General features: G+C 44.4%; 1 protein-coding gene across 5 annotated transcripts in view; it reads right to left on the minus strand.

Annotated features, from left to right (window-relative positions):
• Nucleotides 1-21,138, minus strand: part of LOC118382856 (POU domain, class 6, transcription factor 2-like) — an 89,294-nt gene that overhangs the window by 29,082 nt on the left and 39,074 nt on the right. For all 5 annotated transcript variants that reach the window (XM_052505590.1, XM_052505588.1, XM_052505594.1 and 2 more), the window contains one exon: nucleotides 15,321-15,658. In XM_052505590.1, coding sequence (XP_052361550.1) covers nucleotides 15,321-15,658 — 338 coding nt within the window. The remainder of the gene's footprint in view (nucleotides 1-15,320; nucleotides 15,659-21,138) is intronic.

Here is a 21,138-nt window from a genome sequence, read left to right on the forward strand (position 1 = left end):
TACTGTCCGGAAAACAACCCCTGGAGAGGAATGAAATTATGTTGGGCGTGCATTCAACCATTTCTGTCCAAAAAGTTAAGGGACAGCAATCACCTAACAAGATTAAACAAAATGTATTGCTTAACTTTGGCAATTTTTTATGACATGATCACGGTAACCTCCATTATTTTTCATTTGGCGTAGAAATGCCATCTATTTTCACGTTGCTGTTGTTTGACATATAAATATAGCATTTGAATGACTTTAATATCCTCCTAATCAATGACCGGTGATCTTTCCATGTCCTCAATTCAATATAGAAAGGGTCATCCATGATCCGGCTTTATAAACACAATAAAGGTAAATGATTACTCTCCTCTGTGGTGTCCAACAACACAGCCTATAATGAAGAGAAATGAGGGAGATTGGGGGGGAGGCCTGTCACGTGTCATTGGTCGACTCTGAGTCCAGAGATTAATCACAAGAGAGGCGCTCCATGGCCGAGACGTGGTCACCCCAGATCAATAAACCCCACCGCACACACACACACACACACACACACACACACACACACACACACACACACACACACACACACACACACACACACACACACACACACACACACACACACACACACACACACACACACACACACAGAGAGACAGACACACGCACACTCTCACACATACACGTTTCAGTTTTTCTCAAACGCGTACAAGCATTTTTTTTTGGAACAATGTTGTTGATTTTCAAAACAGAGTCGGCAAGACGCAGAACTCTGTGGCCTTTTTGCAAAACAGTAAGTTGCCTTCTCAAAACATGAATACATTCATCAAGACCATATTACACCGTCAAAATGGCAAATAGACTCATCAAAAGAACACGACTGCCTGCAAAAAGACACAGCCACATTTACTGTATGTCTTGAGTCCAAGCAGACAAAACAGAGAGTTAGTATTTTAAAAATCCCAGTAGATGAATACATTTTCTTTGCTGTTAGTAAAGTACAACTATCCAAAGGTTGCAGAATTATGGGCAATTACTCTCCTTTTATGAATATTTCATCAAACAATTTCATACACATCAAATATTATGCCTGATTGCATTTTTTTTGTTGCAAAACATAAGTACATTGTGTGCAGGATTCATTCATCAGTATCATCACAATCCAATTCCCTGTATTCTGTCACACTATCCACAATAGAAAGACGGAAAGGTGAATACAATGGAGGAACACAACTGATATGAATGTATAGGCCTCAATCCACTCCAAAGCAAAGCTATATAATGGAAGGCCACAATGTCGAAGAAAAACGAACCCACCCAACTTCCTTCTCTGCATGTCTGCAATATTGTAAAAAAAATCCTAGCAATTAGACGGTCTCCAAGGCCTAGATCCTTCCATATATTGTATTTGCATGGTATGACACTGATGGGGTGATTTATAATGTTGTGCACTAGTATTTACTGATGGCTGGAAACAGTGAACACAATTGCACACATTTCTCTTCTGATGAAAACAATGCGTTGTATTCTGTGAACAGAACCCTTAACGGTGAATTTTTGAATTCACCGATGACATTTTGGATTGAAAGTTTCGCAAAAGGTGGTCAAAGATATGCAAGTCAGGTACCAAGGCAAGAAAACGATCAGATGTTCCGTAAACGTATTTGAGCATTGCTGTTCGGCCATAAGATCGTTTCAACACAGATCTCAAAAATTGCTTGAGGAAAAACTAAGTAAAATGATTGACTTTGAATTCTGGTTCATTCACAGAATCGTCCAGTTTCACTCTGCTAATGAAATGGGGCAGAAGATCACCCACCTGGACAAATACATGATGGAGCTTCCCTTTTCTGTATTCCAATGGTGTATCAGCAGTTTAGAGTACAGCTATTGAGTGCCCCCATTAAGCCTGAATTAGATCATCTAACTCCAACATAACATGCAGATAAAACATTTTCCGGTCATATTTAGCTCTGACTTTTGACTTGGTCTTAGCATGATGCCATAATGTAATAACATTCAATTAAAATAGGAGGCTCTTTGCGATGCTGCTGCTGTGCGATGCGGCTGTTTTCCTTGTGTGAGCCCGATGCTCTGTTTGCGGTCACTAATGGGCATCAGAAATTACAGGCGGCAGAATCGCGCCCTGCGGGAGGATTGGCCTCCTCAGTGGAGCGGAGCACTTAGAACGTAGCCTGTGTCTGGGAGCCCACTGGAGGGGGGGGACTCAATGTCACGGCTTACCCTCATAATTAAAGAAACCCTATTCTGTATCCACTGTTAAGTGAGCCTTGGCTCAGCTCCCCATCTCCAAGGCTCAACTGGGCACCAAGTCTGTCTACTGGCCGTCTGCTCTGGGCTGGTAGCCTCCTCTCTTCAGCCTCTCTTCAGCCTCCTCTACTCTACTCCTCTACTCTCTACTCAGTGGGAGAGGAAGGCTGGCTGGGGAAAAGGAACAAGCACCAAAACACAGATGGGAGGCAGCAAATAGGTGAGCATGTCGCTGTACATAGTAACAGAGTGCTGTGTAAAGAAAACCTGCTCGCAGTGGTGGAAAAAGTCCCTAATTGTCATATTTGAGTAAAAGTAAAAGTGAAAGTCACCCAGTAAAATAGCACTTGAGTAAAAGTCTAAAAGTAAATATAATTGCTCAAATATACTTAAGTATCAAAAGTAAAAGTATAAATCATTTCAAATTCCTAATTTTACGGATCGCCAGGGGTCGCCAAGGATCTTGACAAACCACTTCTGTATGGACCTCGCTTTGTGCACGGGGGCATTGTCATACTGAAAGAGGAAAGGGCCTTCCCCAAACTGTTGCTACAAAGTTGGAAGCACAGGATTGTCTAGAATGTCATTGTATGCTGTAGAGTTAAGATTTCCCTTCGATAGAATTAAGAGGCCTAGCCCGAACCATGAAAAACAGCCCCAGACCATTATTTCTCCTCCACCAAACGTTACAGTTGGCACTATGCATTCGAGCAGGTTGCGTTCTCCTGACATCTGCCAAACCCAGATTAATCGGTCAGACTGCCAGATGGTGAAGCATGATTCATCACTCCAGAGAACACGTTTCCACTGCTCCGGAGTCCAATGGAGGCTAACTTTACACCACTCCAGCTGACTCTTGGCATTGCGCATGGTGATCTTAGGCTTGTGTGCGGCTGCTCTGCCATGGAAACCAATTTCATGGAGCTCCGGGCGAACAGTTATTGTGCTGAAGTGCTTCCACGGGGAGTTTGGAACTCAGTAGTGAGTTTTGCAACCGAGGACAGATAATTTCTACTCGCTACGGGCTTCAGCACTCCGCAGTCCCATTCTGTGAGCTTGTGTGGCCTACCACTTCACAGCTGAGCTGTTGTTGCTCCTAGACTTTTACACTTCACAATAACAGCATTACAGTTGACCGGGGCAGCTCCTGCAGGGCAGAAACTGACTTGTTGGGAAGGTGGCATCTTATGATAGTGCCACGTTGAAAGTCACTGAGCTCTTCAGTACAGGCCATTCTACTGCCAATGTTTGTCTATGGAGATTGCATGTCGGTGTGCTCGATTTTATACACATGTCCCCATACATGTAGTATATATATATATATATATATATATTATTTGAGTCAACTGGAGGTGTACCTGTGGATGTATTTCAAGGCCTACCTTCAAACTCAGTGCCTCTTTGCTTGACATCATGGGACAATCAAAATAAATCAGCCAAGACCTCAGAAAAGAATTGTAGACCTCCATAAGTCTGGTTCATCATTGGGAGAAATTTCCAAACACCTGAAGGTACCACGTTCATCTGTACAAACAATAGTACGCAAGTATAAACACCATGGGACCACGCAGCTGTTATACTGCTCCGGAAGGAGACGCCTTCTGTCTCCTAGAGATGAACGTATTTTGGTGCGAAAAGTGCCAATCAATCCCAGAACAACAGCAAAGGACCTTGTGAAGATGCTGGAGGAAACAGGTACAAAAGTATCTATATCCACAGTAAAACAAGTCCTATATCGACATAACCTGAAAGGCCGCTCAGCAAGGAAGAAGCCACTGCTCCAAAACCTCCATAAAAAAGCCAGACTACGGTTTGCAACTGCACATGGGGACAAAGATTGTACTTTTTGGAGAAATGTCCTCTGGTCTGATGAAACAAAAATGGAACTGTTTGGCCATAATGACCATCGTTATGTTTAGAGGATAAATGGGGAGGCTTGCAAGCCGAAGAACACCATCCCAACCGTGAAGCACGGGGGTGGCTGCATCATGTTATGGGGGTGCTTTGCTGCAGGAGGGACTGGTGCACTTCACAAAATAGATGTGATCATGAGGAGAGAAAATTATGTGGATATATTGAAGCAACATCTCAAGATATCAGTCAGGAAGTTAAAGCTTGGTCGCAAATGGATCTACCAAATGGACAATGACACCATGCATACTTCCAAAGTTTGGGCAAAATGGCTTAAAGACAACAAAGTCAAGTTATTGGAGTGGTCATCACAAAGCCCTGACCTCAATCCTATAGAAAATGTGTGGGCAGAACTGAAAAAGCGTGTACGAGCAAGGAGCCCAAGAACCTGACTCAGTTACACCAGCTCTGTCAGGAGGAATGGGCCAGAATTCCCCCAACTTATTGTGGGAAGCTTGTGGAAGGCTACCCAACACGTTTGACCCAAGTTAAACAATTTAAAGGCAGTGCTACCAAATACTAATTGAGTGTATGTAAACTTCTGACCCACTGGGAGTGTAATGAAATAAATAAAAGCTGAAATAAATAATTATCTCTACTATTATTCTGACATTTCACATTCTTAAAATAAAGTGGTGATCCTAACTGACCTAAGACAGGGAATTTTTACTTACTTAAATGTCAGGAATTGTGAAAAACTGAGTTTAAATGTATTTGGCTAAGGTGTATGTAAACTTCTAACTTCAACTGTGTAATGCAGATTTCCACATACTTTTGTATATATAGAGTATGTTTAGTGACTCGGCCAGATCAGAGGCAGTAGGGATGACCATGGATGTTCTCTTTATGTGTGCGAATGTGACCATTTTCCTGTTCTGCTAAGCATTCAAAATGTAACAAGTACTTTTGGGTGCCAGGGAAAATGTATGAGGTAAAAAGTGCATTCTTTTCTTTAGGAATATAAAAGTAAAAGTTGTCAAAAATATAAATAGTAAACTACAGTACAGATACCCCAAAATAACTACTTAATTATTTAACACCACTGCCTGCTTGTTACATCCCTAATTCAAGAATGGCAGTAATTGCAAAATTCTGGGAACTTAAAATAAATTCACAGGTTTTCCATAAATCCTGGTTGGAGGATTCCGAATTTCCTGCTTATTTTCTCCTGATTCCAGGTATAATTGTTTTTTAGAAAATATAGTAAATATGAATATACTTATTTTTGGGACTTATCCCAAATTTCTTTGGCCGGAGTCTGAATATTTCCTTGGCCCTAATCCCTCTCATTTGAAGTAAATAAAAGTACCAGTGCTGTCATGCCCAGGCTGTTTCCCTCATCTGGTTCCCCTTATGCAGTATAATTATTCATATGGAAAATGTGGCGCTGTCTGTTGATGGGCAACAGTCTTATTTTCTGCTTCAGTCAACAGTGCACATTTGTATTTCTAAATTGTGGTGGTGGTGCGCAGGTCGTTACGTAAGGCAATTTTCTGCCTTCTTAAGAGCCGGATCCCCTGTGCATTAATGAGACTACCTCCCTCCACCCCCTCCCAACCTGAGCAGCTAAAGGATCCCGACTACTCACAGGGCCCTACTTCTAGCACTAGACGGCAGTGACGGCACTACACATGAGCCTTCTTCCTTCGACAGATCCCAGCAGCACAATTGCACACAAGTTTATAAAAAGTAGTAATATTTGTAAACAACATCTGATGTGGTGCTTTATGAAATTTGATATCAATTCTGCCGTATTTTTTTTCATCAGTAGTTAATTGCGATATGACCATATGACAGTGGTGTGTGTATTAAGCCTATGACTTCTAACACTGTATTTTTGCTCACTACAGAATATTCGATTTTCTCATGAGATTTCTGAGATTGTAAATGGACAATTTCATAGACTTAAGTCAGTCCGGAAAATGGAAATCACGGGTACATTTAAGCATGCTAGGGGCATGTCATTTTAATTTAGGTATAATGCACGGTGGAATTATCAGGGGCTGCGGGCGCGTACCTGATCTGGAAAATCAATGAATCGACGTGGAAGAGCCCTTTAATACACATGTTAATATAATGGGAATAACCCCCCCCCCCCCCAGAAAGAGAGGAAAGGGGCAGATTGGAGGATTCTGATTCTAACAGCGGTTGACAAAGGAAAAAGTGCGCTGCAGCGGAAGACAGTGACACGGGTGTTTGAAGGAGCCTCAGCTGGAGACAAAAGCAGTTGAGATGGGCTGGAGACTGACTGAGGGGGGGAGGGAGGGAGGGAGGGAGGGAGGGAGGGAGGGAGGGAGGGAGGGGGAGGGAGGGAGGGAGGGAGGGAGGGAGGGAGGGAGGGAGGGAGGGAGGGAGGGAGGGAGGGAGTGCAGACAGCCAGGCCCCTGAAAGCCTGTTGTGGTTGGCAGATGCTGACCTTGGTGACGATGGGTTTTCACGAGAGAGCTCTAATGAAGCCTGATTGCCAGGGACTGCTGACGGGGAGTCAGGAGCGGAGGGGAGAGAAGAGGGGAGAAGGAAGAAGGAGCGAGAAAAGGATATGGAGAGAGAGGGCTCAGGTAATTGCAGCACTTGTGGGTCTGAGGCCCCGCGGCCCTGTGATGTCGGGGTCCACTGAGGAAGAGAGAGAGAGAGAAAGAGATTTTGATGGTAAATTGTGGAGAGCTGGGACAAGAGGGAGGCAGGGAGAGAGCAGGGCTCTGGGGTGTAATTACCCCAGTGAGTTTGTGGGATGGCGGGAAAGAGAAGAGTGGACAGGCCCAGTGTGGAGCTCTGACAGGGACGGAGGAGAGGAAAGCAGAGGACTGCAGGGGGGAGGCCAGACACACGGCAGGAAGCTGACGAAGGGATGGAGGATGGAGGATAGAGACAGGACATACTGTAAGCCCTGAAACCACAGAGCTAGACACCGCTAGACACTGCGCCAAGGTCAAGGGCTATTAGTGAACACACAACACATAGTGTGTGACAGGACAGCCCAGACCAAGACAAAAGATAGAGTTAGGCTGGAAAGATACTGTACATGAGCCTCTGGAAGTTGTTGCTCAACAAGAAACAGCAGATAATGTTCAGGCAGACTGCACATTGGAGCTAACCAACCAGACAGTTTGTGCAAAGAGATATTCTTCATTCTATTGAAAAGCAGGAACGGGGAGGAAGGACAAATGAGAAGTCAGAAAAAGAAACAAATAAAACAAGAATGGTAGAGAATGATAACATGTGGAAGAATGCATGTATGTACTTTGTGACCCTGCACATCTATGTACTGGTACCCCTTGTACATAGACAAGTTATCATTATTCAATGGGTATCTATTATTACTTTTGTTATTACGTGTTTTACTTTTCTATTATTTCTCTATTTTCTTTCTCTCTGCATTGTTGGGAAGGTCCCGTAACTAAGCATTTCACTATGAGTCCACACCTGTTGTTTACGAAGCAGGCGATGAATAAAACGCCATTTGATGAGTGTGTTTGTGTGCATGCCCGTGTACAGTATGCGCGCGTCTGCGCGTGCAAACCTGTGTATGTCTGTGTGCGCGCGCGCGCGTGTGTGTGTGTATGTGTACATGCAAACAACATCTGTGTGTATACATGTGTGTGTGTGTGTGTGTGTGTGCTAGCTCCAGTGGATGGCACACAGGGGTCACGAGGGCCCGGGCTCAGCGAATTGAATAAGAGAGAGTTGATGGGCTGGCCTAAGCCTCCCGCTGCCGCCGGATCAGTATGTAGCAGCCTCTCTCTCCCTCCTCTGCCTCTCCCTGCCGGGGCCGATGTAACTCAGTGGACTGGCAAATTACACCAGACCTACAGCTGTAGCCCGACATTATGATTCATTTGATCAGTAATTTCTCCTGTTTTTCATTTTAATCGCCGTGACTATTCTGCTGTGGCAGGTCTTTCAGATCTAATTAAGATCAATTCCGCTGTAACAGACTTGGCGAGCGCCGCGCATCCCGTCAAATCCCTGAGCTCTGCTGGGCGTGGAGAAAACCTACGCCTCTAATCAATCAACTTCCAGCAAATTCAGCCCGGGCTGCAGCAATCAGCCTATTAACACACTTAAGCAAATTTCATAATCTCCCTCCCTGTCTATTTGTCATCACTGTGGAGGGAGGCTGAGGCCATTGCCTGTGACTGCCTGGAACTCAGCATGCTGGAGAGGGATGGGAGAGGTAGCAGCGTAGTGGAGGCTTCTGTGGTGGAGACACACTGAGGAGTGGGGAGAGTGAAGCTCACGTTAAACTGTGGAGAGTCCACCAGAGTAGGAGAGTAGGCTACTCTACTGAAACAAAAACAAGGGAGCATTGTCTCAACGCAACCGTTTTGTTTTTCTTCATCCACTGTAATGTTGATATTGGTAAGCCAGTGGATATTTGTGCTGCCCTCGCCATACAAAGGCCGTTTTCACAGTGGCGATAGCAAAGGGTTCTTTTCGAGAGGTTCTCGAGAGGTATTGATTCTCGAGAGATTAAACTTGCGAAGTTATCACGTCTAGAGCGCTACCTCCGGAGATCGCGCACATCCCTCGCAGTTGACCCTCGAGCAGGGCAGTGTGAACACAATATGTCGTTGAGCTCAACACTACAGTAGGATATAAATGGTCAGTGGCAACCTGCAATTCAGGGCAGGTGGGGCAGTGCCACACCTGTTCTGAGCCACACCTGTTTAGCTATAAAAAAATATATAGAAAATATAAACTGTATATATTTTTGTGGTGTTGTTGCCTGATTTGGATGTCATTTTGGCATTAATACGTGTCACATATCAGTTTGAAAACAATGTAAAAACGTAGTTAATAAAGCCACATACAAACATGGGCTCTTTTTTGCTTTCTCCAGTAAGGCAGCTCCAAAATGCAGGTGTTTCAGCCTAGCTCAGTGCTTTCTCTGGTGGTGGGGCAGCCAATGGGAAAATACGGAGCATAGTGGTTGGTAATGTTCTCTGGTTGCGCCGTGATTGGCTCAGGGTTCTTTCACTTATGGGGACACCACGTCACCGCAAAATCTACAGCGAGAGCTCGAACAATCAGGCCCCTTGGGTGCTGCCATAGATTTACATTAGAAGTGCCCATCCAAGCAGGCTCAGGGTCATTGGTCATTACAGATACATTGGCCATGTTGTCAATCCAGCATGACTTCTGCCCGCGTTCAAAACAACTGGAAACTCTGAACTGGGAAATCTCAGACTAGGTTAAAAAAAACTAGCTCCGATTGGGAAAACACATTTTGAACGGTCATCCAACTCGGAATTCCAAGTCGGGAACTCTGGCCTCTTTCTAGAGCTCCGACCTGAAGATCACTGACTTCATGATTCAACCTTGTTTCTTTCCGAGTTCCCAGTTGTTATGAAAGCACCATAAATCCAGAGAATGGCAGACTTTGATGACAAAGTTAGATGACAAAATTTGCTCATAAGAAGCACAGCCTCGCCACTTTCCTGTTCAAGTGAGCACAACAAAAATCTTGTATGCTGCTGCATAAATTATGTAATATGCCAGGGAGATACAGTACCATGCGAAAGTATTCGGCCCCCTTGAACTTTGCAACCCTTTGCCACATTTCAGGCTTCAAACATAAAGATATAAAACTGTATTTTGTTGTGAAGAATCAACAACAAGTGGGACACAATCATGAAGTGGAACGACATTTATTGGAGATTTCAAACTTTTTTAACAAATCAAAAACGGAAAAATTGGGCGTGCAAAATTATTCAGCCCCTTTACTTTCAGTGCAGCAAACTCTCTCCAGAAGTTCAGTGAGGATCTCTGAATGATCCAATGTTGACCTAAATGACTAATGATGATAAATACAATCCACCTGTGTGTAATCAAGTCTCCGTATAAATGCACCTGCACTGTGATAGTCTCAGAGGTCCGTTATGTTTTTTAAAAAGACAGTAAATGAGGCTGAAGGAACTGTTTCGCTGAAAGACAAGGCTCCGCTGATAGCCAGGTGGTAAGATTTCACTCCTTGGTGCTGAAAAGAAAGCTCTGCTGTTGGGACATCTTTGTGTAGACCCTAACAGTTTGCGGGCACCGTTTGTCACCGTTATAGTGCCATTTCATGTATTGTTTAGTGTTGTGTTGTGGATTTGCTGGCATGCATCAACAACAACAAAAAAGTGGGGAGTTTGATGTACATGTTCAAATCACCACTGCAAATGGTAATAGCAGAGACAATGTTTTTGAAACAGCTGAAATGTATAGATATTTGAGACTTGTTTTATTGAGTTTTTCCCTGAAACTGCAGTAACAACCTGAAACTGTAGCTAAGAAATTTTAGCTAGAAGTAACTCTTTGCTTTTGTCTTGAAGCAAAATAATGAGTGCACAGACCTGTAATTGTCTGCACATGATTGTGTTTTTTTTTGCATTATTCAAGTGTACTATGTTGCTATAATTACAGCCAGGTCAGTATTTGACGTCCATCCATGTCTGAGGACGTTGGGAGATGATGTGAAAACCGGCCACTAGGGACAACAGTGAGCGCTGTTAACTTCAAGTACGTCTGCGGTGTTGTGGACGGGGTTGGTGGATGGGAGTAAGCATCTGCCTTTGGTGCCATTACCTCCACATTTTTAAGGTTAGGCTTAAGTTTACGCATTAACTCCACATTTTTAAGGTTAGAGGTAAGTTTAAGGTTAGGCTTAAGTTTAAGATTAGGGGTAAGCATCTGCGTTCAGTGCCAAAGATTGCATGTTTGAATCCAGCAATAGAAAGTTGTTTTGAGATTTTTGTTTTAACCCTTACGTTAATCATTCTGAGTTAATGCCTAACCTTAACACTTCGAAATTAATGCCTAAGCTTAAGCCTAACCTTAAAAAGGTGGAGTAAATGCTTAAGTTTACATTTGAGAAACATGGATGAATGTGTGCATGAAGAGTTGCTTGCTTAATGTTAGCTAGTAGCTAGCTAACTAGTGGAATAGTTTACAATAGTTAGCCTCCTGGCTAGTGACTACTGTGACATTTGTGGTACTTTTGAGCTGCGAAGCAAGAACGCCAAACAAACCCAAACAAACCCTTTCTCGGCTTGTGACATTCCTGTTGCTAATGTGAATTGAAAAGTGTTTGTATATACACTATATATACAAAAGTATGTGGACACCCCTTCAAATTAATGGATTTGGCTATTTCAGCCACACCCATTGCTGACAGGTGTATACAATCATGCACACAGCCATGCAATCTCCATATAGAATTGGCAATAGAATGGCCTGTACTGAAGAGCTCAGTGACTTTCAGCGTGACACTGTCTTAAGATGCTCATCTTTCCAATAAGTAAGTTCATTACATTTCCGCCCTGCTAAGCTGCCCCGGCCAACTATATGTGCTGTTATTGTGAACCTCTAGGAGCAACAATGGCTCAGCCGCGGCGTGGTAGGCCACACAAGCTCACAGAACGGGACCGCGGAGTGCTGAAGTGCGTAAAAATCGTCTGTTCTCGGTTGCAACACTCACTACCGAGTTCCAAACTGCCTCTGGAAGCAACGTCAGCACAAGAACTGTTCGTCTGGAGCTTCATGAAATGGGTTTCCATGGTCGAGCAGACACACGCAATGCCAAGCGTCGGCTGGAGTGGTATAAAGCTCACCGATATTGGACTCTGGAGCACACTTCAGGGAAAGGGGGATAACTAGTCAGTTGTACAACTGAAATGTGTTTTCTGCATTTAACCCAACCAGAGAGGTGCGGGGTGCTTCCTTAATCAACATCCACATCTTCAGCACCCGGGGAACATTGGGTTAACTGACTTGCTCTGAGGCAGAACAACAGATTTTTACCTTGTCAGCTCAGGGATTTCAATCCATTAACTTTTTGTTCACTGGCCCAACTCTCTAACCACTAGGCTACCTCACCATCTGACAATCAGAGAGACGAATTTGGGTTTGGTGGATGCTAGGCGAATGTTACCTGCCTGAATGCATAGTGCCAACTGTAAAGTTTGGTGGTGGAGGAGGAATAATGCTCTGGGGCTGTTTTTCGTGGTTGGGCCTAGGCCCCTTAGCTCCAGTGAAGGGAAATCTTACAGCATACAGTTAAATTCTAGATGATTCTCTGCTTCCAACTTTGTGGGAACAGTTTGAAGAAGGCCCTTTCCTGTTTCAGCATGACAATGCCCCTGTGCACAAAGCGAGGTCCATACAGAAATGGTTTGTCTAGATCGGTGTGGAAGAACTTGACTGGCCTGCAAGAGCCCTGACCTCAACCCCCTCGAACATCTTTGCGATGAATTGGAACACTGACTGAGCCAGGCCTAATCGCCCAACATCAGTCCCCGACCTCACTAATGCTTTGTAGCTGAATGGAAGCAACTCCTGACCCCTTCTGTCTCAGCCTCCAGTATTTATGCTGCAGTAGTTTGTGTCGGGGGGGCTAGGGTCAGTTTGTTATATCTGGAGTACTTCTCCTGTCCTATTCGGTGTCCTGTGTGAATCTAAGTGTGCGTTCTCTAACTCTCTCCTTCTTTCTTTCTCTCTCTCGGAGGACCTGAGACCTAGGATCATGCCCCAGGACTACCTGACATGATGACTCCTTGCTGTCCCCAGTCCACCTGGCCATGCTGCTGCTCCAGTTTCAACTGTTCTGCCTTACTATTATTTGACCATGCTGGTCATTTATGAACATTTGAACATCTTGGCCATGTTCTGTTATAATCTCCACCCGGCACAGCCAGAAGAGGACTGGCCACCCCACATATGCTCTCTCTAATTCTCTCTTTCTTTCTCTCTCTCGGAGGACCTGAGCCCAAGGACCGTGCCCCAGGACGACCTGACATGATGACTCCTTGCTGTCCCCAGTCCACCTGACTGTGCTGCTGCTCCAGTTTCAACTGTTCTGCCTTATTATTATTCGACCATGCTGGTCATTTATGAACATTTGAACATCTTGGCCATGTTCTGTTATAATCTCCACCCGGCACAGCCAGAAGAGGACTGGCCACCCCACATAGCCTGGTTCCTCTCTAGGTTTCTTCCTAGGATTTGGCCTTTCTACACCTGCATTGCTTGCTGTTTGGGGTTTTAGGCTGGGTTTCTGTACAGCACTTTGAGATATCAGCTGATGTACGAAGGGCTATATAAATAAATTTGATTTGATTTGAAGTCCCCTCAGCAAGGTTCCAACATCTAGCGGGAAAGCCTTCCCAGAAGAGTGGAGGCTGTTATAGCAGCGAAGGGGAGACCAACTCCATATCAATTCCCATGATTTTGGAATGAGATATTTTGGTCATGTAGTGTATTATGTCAATTGAGATTTTGGTCCTGATAACTCTATTCAGTGAGAATCAGCTCACAGACATCTAGAGCTGTTGATTCTATTCACCTCCCAGTGGTGAACAATTAGGAGAGTAATCGTCTCCTAATGAATGTTTGCCTATCTGACAAGCCCCCTGGTTATTAAAACTAATGGCTGTGGTTATTAAAACAAATGGTTGAATGGCTGAGTGGTCATGTGTGTGTGAATAATAAGGAGATGAAATGAGAGCTGTTATCTTTGCTAGAGTGCATCTCAAATGGCACCCTATTCCCTATATAGTGGCCTACTTTAAAACCAGAGCCTTATGAAAAAGTTGTGAAAAGCAGTGCAGTAAATAGGGAGCCATTTGGGACCCAGCCCTAGCATGCACACACACACACACACACAAGATGGAGGGTGCAGATCTATCTCTATCTATCGATCTGTCTGTCTGTCTGTTTCTATCCCTGGATAAGAGTGTCTGCTAAGTGACTAAAATGTAAATGTATCCCCAGTCATCATAATCAGGATCTCAGCTTCTTAATCTAATAGTAAGGATGAGGTCTGGTGGTGAAACTAGTGGATTTCATCATAGTACAACTAGATTATGATTGCTCCTTAATTGTGCTAGTAAACAGAGGAGAATTATATTGAATTGTGAGTACGTCAGGCACTGCAGTATGTCAGGCAGGGACTACTCTCTGTAGCTCTGCTTTCTAGACCTGAAATTATTTTCAAAAATGAAAGAATATTCAAAGACATAGGGGAGCTTTGCTTGATTGTAATGCACATCAGAACACTTATGTACTCCAGAAAAGAAGGTTATTACTGCAAGGCTTTGGCCCTTATGCTGGCTGTGTCTGAGTGGACCAGTACTGTGGGTTCGTCCCAAATAGCACCCTATTGCCTATAAACTTTTGACCAGAGCCCTATGGGAGGGGAATGGATGGAATAGGTTGCCATTTGGGATGCACAGCCTTTGACTCTGCTAGACTGTGGTTATAGTATATGGTTGGTGTCTAGGTCTGGGAGGCAGGCAGAAGCTAGCCAGCTTTTGGAGGCCATTAAATGCGGGCGTCTGTTTTTCCTGCTGAGTCTCACTGGGCCGTGACAGGGCCGGAGAGGGGTGCAAGGGGGGAAACAAATGGCCGTACTCATCCTGGCCATAAAGAAGGGTGCAGCGCCACAACCCAATAAAGGCCTGACTCTGATGAATGTGGCCAGGGAGAAGGAGGCGACCCTGGCCGAGCTCCACCAGAAATGAAACCACAGGGATATAAAATAGGTTATTATCGTCGCACACTGACAGCCAGACGGACAGAAGGGGGCCGAGATGGATGGACAGACAAACTGACGAAAAAAGGAGGTTGGATGAGGGAAGGGCAGCTAAGATAAAAATAAAGGACTGATAAACGTTGATGAGAACCTGATATATCCAAGAGGAGTTCAAAAACGATGCGCGACGGCTCGCAACTCAGTTTAGTGTGCTTTGAATAACCCTCTCACTGAACGATGACCTTGTCAATTACAGTAGGTGCACATTTTAATGCCCCCACACTGACATCAGAGCTGCCTGACGGGCGTCAAACACTAGCTCTGGAATCATATCAAGTATAAAACAGTACCTAGACAAACAGGGTCTAATGAGTAGTCATCAACATTGTGCTATGTCAAGATTGGCCTTCGTCTCTCCACAATACACCCCACAACACCATTTCATCACAATACCACCACTAGTAAGAATATTCGACCACACATCCACTGGCTGAAGTCTATGCATGAGGGCGTCAAAGACGCAGCAGCAATAGGAAGTAGGCCTATGTAAGCTACAACTCTTGCAACTTGGATAACACAAGGTAAAAATACTTTTGGTATTAACACAGTGGCATACAGTAACAGGGTAGTGTGAGCTCACCTGCAGTGGCATGGGCGGTGTGACGGGCGAGGGCAGGCTTCGGGCCGGTGATTGGTTCTGCCTGAGCGGCGGAGACAGCGGGGGTTGGCCCGAGCCGGTCATGGAGGTGGTGGAGGAGGCGGAGCCAGGGGAGGGGACCGAGACGGAGGACGGCTGTAGGCTGGGCGAGGTCATGTGACCCCGCGACGACAGCTGGTTGTGGACGTGGCTGTGGGAGTGTTGATGCTGCTGATGGTGTTGCTGTTGTTGGTGATGGTGCTGTTGTTGCTGCTGGTGGTGCTGTTGTATCTGTTGAAGCTGCTGCAGGTGCTGAAGCTGGGAGTTCAGGGATGAGGTAGCTGGTGAAGGAAGAGGAGCAGAACATCAAATTGATATCATCACTACTGTATCCTAAACCATTCACTCAAAAATGTTTGTAACACATTCATGTGTAATCATGAAAACCAGCAGTCGGGGTATCAAACCGAAAAATAATGTTCACACCTAACAATAGATAGACAATAGGTCGAGGTGTGGGGATATCAATGTAAAATGGTCCAGTCCCACAACAAAGTCCAGTAACATTGGAACCTCTACCACAGAGTTCCAGAAGAACCTGACTTCAGTAGTTAGACGGCAAAGCTATCCACATGAACTGATATAATTGGCGTCTCTGGAGAGGAGCGCTTCATTTTCACTCGGAGGATGTCACAATCTCGCGTTTAATTGCGGGAAAATCTCCCGAAGAAGAGTCATTCGTCTTGAACGGCAAGTCTGAAGAAATCATACCGTCATCCTCGTCTCTGGATTTAAACGCTAATGAAACCGGATGCACTTCTCTCACCGTTTCAGTGACACACAGCCAGAGATGGACAGACACATTCGTGTGTACATCAACACGGACGCAGCCACGAGGTTCTTAGAATATGCCATACGTATACGTATCCAGCTCTTCATATATAATACAGTGCGTGGTGGTGCATTTCACAAATTCTCAACCATTGACTCAGAAAATCATTGGTTCTTATTTTTTATATATATTTTTTTACAAAACCCTAAGTGACTGTATGAGTGACTGTTTTGACCTAAAGGCATACAGCATTTCACCCTTATAATCACTCAGCGGGCAGTATAAAGAGAGTGACACACAAAACCAAGTCATTTCTAATGGCCAACCAAATATTTGATCAAGACGCCAAATCTCCCCCTGACCTTTACCGGTTCTCTAGTAAAAAAGACTGTAGGTTCTGAGACCATTATTTGACTGTGAATCTACTTGACTTTTCTCCTTGAGAAGAGGGTACTGGCGGTGCGGTGAACGACAGGCACCATACAAAAGATCCGATAGACATTCAGAGGGCTCTTGTTACCATTGGTCTGCCCCCAGCCTAACACTTGGTGGTGTTTTTGCCAGTTCTGGGACTGCATGTGAGAGTACTACAGTATCTTGCAAAAGCACTATTACCTACTTTCGGTATGTTAAGAATGCTATTTTAAGCCGTATAACATCGATATAACCTACAGTGACCAGGCTACCGCAACGGAGTCCTCTTTCAGCCTTTAAAACAATGAGAGGTCTCGAGAAATGGAGAGAATAACAATAGATCAATGGCAGAAAAGAGAGTGTTGGCTGGCGTTTGATAACACAGCAGAGCATTTGTGAATAGAGGGGTAGACCAGCTTGTATACATACTGAATCAATGCGCTTCAATAATTAAACCAACGGCTGTTTCATAGCGAGATGAATTAATAAAACATGAGGGCAGACATTTCTTTGATTAGTCCGGTCGCTCTGGGTTCTGGAGAGGCACATGCGAGCATTTGATCAAGACCTCCCTCTTTTCCTCGGCTCTAAGTAGCAGAAGAAGAATCCCAGTGAAGAAAGCAAGTGCCTGTGTCCCAAATGGCACCCTATTCCCTATATAGCGCACTCGTTTTGACCGGAGCCCTATCGGGCCCTGCTCAAGAGTGGTGCACTATAAAGGGAATAGTGTGTCATTTGGGATGTGGGCCAGTGTCTCTGTGCCAGTAAATAGCGGCAACACTTTTACATTTCTTCTACCTCCTGACACATTGACACCTCTCCCACACCCACCATGAATTATATATCATCTTTGGCTCGCTAAAGCCAAGAGTCCAATTCTCATTTGAAATGTTGGGGCAAGTTGTCCAGCGAGCTATGACAGGACTGGGCACCTCTCTTCCTGCTCGCAAGTGTACCGCAAGGAAATGTGGAGGGCGCCAGTTAAAAAGATGGAAAAGGGGAGGAATGAAAGACAGAAAGAAGGAAAAGGAGAGCGAGAGAGATAAAAAGAGATTTCTGTCAAAAATGTTTTATCTAAACCAGGGGAAGATCAAAGAGGAGTCAGAGAATTTCCTCCAGCGTCGACCGTGAGGCCGAGGAGGAAAGAGAGGCAAAACAAAAGAATATGAAAAAGGAAAACAAATACAGAGGGAATATGGAAGAAGCCCCATGTGGCCTTATTATAACGGCTACACCGCAGGTAACTATATTCTTTAACAGCGATGCTTTATAAATTCTGTCATCTTGTTTAGACCGTGAGGCCCACTGACCCTTCTTCCCCCTGTTGCTGGAAGAGCATTCTTCTAACAGCAGCTGTCTGATTGCTTTGGCTGACCTCATAATCTAGCATCCCTGTATCCACTAATTGTTCGTGCTACCTCCTCAAGCAGACAGTGGATGGAGGAGGAGGAGAAATGGAGGTTCGGAGAAGATAGAGACAAGGGCAAAAGGCTGCTGGGATCCTACGGAGCTCATTATGTGTTCTTCACTCCCATGGCTACACGTTCACCAATCCTGGCACAGTGTTCAAGTGGCCCTCTCACTTACAGGCACCATGCTTAGGGGTACAGGATAAAGGTGCCCAATCTGACGGTTGAACGAGCAAGCCTCTGATAATCATGATATTAAGAATAAGCCACAACACAGACAAAATACTGAAAATACATGCCAGCTGAAGAAATGAAGTCAAATGTTCATTAGATGTGTATTATTGTAAGTTGTAATCTACTGTATACTGTAGCACTTTTGGACCATAAGAGGTCCCAGTAGGTGGAAGATGAAATACCTCAAACAGGATACAGTGACTCTCTCTCGACACAGAGGAGTGGGAGTCATATGACCAAGGATACTGTAGGCCAGGGGTGTCAGACCCCTTTTTGACCTGGGGGGGGGGGGCGCATTTGTCCTTCAACGAGGTCCGGAGGGCCGCACTGACAATTGGTTATACTTCCTCTCCGTCCAATTATGCTAAGCAATACTCCCTATGTAGCTTTCATTTCGGTGATTATTAGTGAGCTGTGCACAGCCAAGAAACTGGATGGACCATTATTTCAAATCAAATGTATTTGTCACATTCGTGTCACACAGGTGTAGACCTTACAGTGAAATGCTTACTTACAAGCCCTTAACTAACAATGCAGTTTTAAGAACCCCCCCCCAAAAAAGTAAGAGATAAGAATAACAAATAATTAAAGAGCAGCAGTCGAGGTAAGAGGTAATTATGTGCATGTAGGTAGAGTTATTAAAGTGGCTATGCATAGATAATAACAGAGAGTAGCAGCAGCGTAAAGGGGGGGGGGGGGCAATGCATGTAGTCGGGGTAGCCATTTTATTAGCTGTTCAGAAGTCTTATGGCTTGGGGGTATGCCGTTTTGATTTGGTTTTAATCAATACAAAGTATATTGAGTTCGTTTTTAGGTATTTTTTAAACTCAAACCACCCGTGAGCCAGATCCCATTTGTTTGACACCCCTACTGTAGGCTCTGGTCAACTTTGTTTCAGCGTGGATGGTGCCACTGTTGAAATGAACTGTCGTCTTTGACTGCTGCAGCCCTGACTCTGTGAAGTACAAAGCGAGACTGATTGTCAAAGGTCGCGAGGCTAGGTCAAAACCGGCTCGTACGTCAAACAAAATGCTATTTCTGTTTCCTGTGTGGCTCAGGAGAGGATGAGAGAGAGAAGCAGCCACCTCTCTCATTACAACAGGCCCCTCTCTGGTCCCTGCCCCATTACTGCAGTTCTCTCTCTGGGCTTGATTTGGCCTCTGTCCTTTTCTCCTCGGTGTTAACAACAGCTCACCCCTGTGTTTGTGTGTGTGTGAGTGTGTGAGCGTGTAATGTGCACTTGTCCATATCTGTCTATAGGATGCATATGTGTAGTAACTATTTCGAAAGGTCAGGATACTAAATCATTCCATACATATAAGGAACAATAAAGACAAAAAATATATAGATTTATAAAGAAATGACTTTTAAGGAGAGGCAAGTTAACTTACTTTTATAGCACTGCACACTATATGTGTGTGTGTGTGTGTGTGTGTGTGTGTGTGTGTGTGTGTGTGTGTGTGTGTGTGGTTAGGACACATGCATACGAGGTACAATACAAAATACTGTATAGAAATAATGAAAAAGGCCAAGTATTTGTTATATACAGTATTGAAAGAAAGTCACCAATGGCAAAAGGTCATGTGATAATTGAAAGGAGAAGCATTCAATGTCTATATCCATGCTCATCACACTCAGCTCCCAGCAAAGGCCAGGTCAAAGGCCACATGAAAGAGACAGTTAAGAAATAAACGGATAAAAGGACATTGACTGGTCTGGTTTCAACCCACAACGTTTAGTCCATTGGTTAACTCTTTACGAAATCTCTTTCTTACATTGTATTGTGTGTATCGCACAGACAGAACGGCGAGGAGTCCAGTCAATTTAATGTAGTGTAAAGAGTTAGTTCTTCAAGTACAAAAATCAGAATATTGTAGGCTAAAACATTCAATGCAAAATGGTACAATATGTGTTCAAATGTTCGGAGGCATAAATCATCAAAAGGTCAAAAAACGAATCTGAAGCGACCTTCGCTCTATCTTCACCTCTCTCCTCCCAGCATCATTAGCAGACTGCAGTAAAATAGGAGCCAGTCAGGGGTCTGAAGAGGTGCCTTCATGAAGTAAATGAAAATATGTGTTCTGACCATTTTAGGCGGTCGTCTTAACATTGCTGTGGTTCTTGAACAAGCAAAGGGAGAGGAGAGGAGGAGAGGAGATAATGAGAGGAAACAACAGACCTATTATGTCTCTGCCTCACGTCCCACTGTGGGAGGACATAAAGCACTGTCTCGAATGGTTGCTCAATGAGCCACACGGATAATTACTCCACTGGAGAGAGATGGACGAGTCGGCGGGGCACTTGGCAATTATGAACATGGACGGGAGGAAGGTCATTTTTACCCCGAGGATTAAGAGGAAGCACACTCAGACTAATAAACTGGGATGAAAACATGTTATTTCTACCAGAAACTTATTTTGCACATGCAGCCGTTTCCATGCAACGTTATCAAGGTGGTAAATTAGGAGGAGCACTGACTCCAGAGAAATAGTCCATGTTATTGGTATTAGCAATATGGCGGCTCAATTTAGCATGCAGCATTAGATTTCAGTGGCATGTTTCCCTTCACCCTTTTTGAATAGATATTGAACTAAAACGGAACATGTTTTATTTTGTGTCGCGGAGGATTTCAAATTTCAGCACCAGACGTCGTGGTGTTGCGTCAAAGTAAACACTGAAACGACAGATAACGCTCACACATTGAACTAAAGGTCACACGACACATTTCAATGTCATAGGTTTCCCGAGACATCTGGGAACACAAATGTGTCTCTCAGTTTTATCATTCGGTAGCTGTGGTATATACGAATCACGTTGAGAGCATGGAACATTGATTCCTGCTCCGTGGCCATGGTTAGAATGAACACAGGGCAAATAAAACCAGATAAAAGATCCAACTGTGTAAAATTTTTTTTACCTGCAGTCACTGTAG

Source organism: Oncorhynchus keta, chromosome 4 (genome assembly GCF_023373465.1).
Source record: "Oncorhynchus keta strain PuntledgeMale-10-30-2019 chromosome 4, Oket_V2, whole genome shotgun sequence".
Taxonomy (NCBI): Eukaryota; Metazoa; Chordata; class Actinopteri; order Salmoniformes; family Salmonidae; genus Oncorhynchus; species Oncorhynchus keta.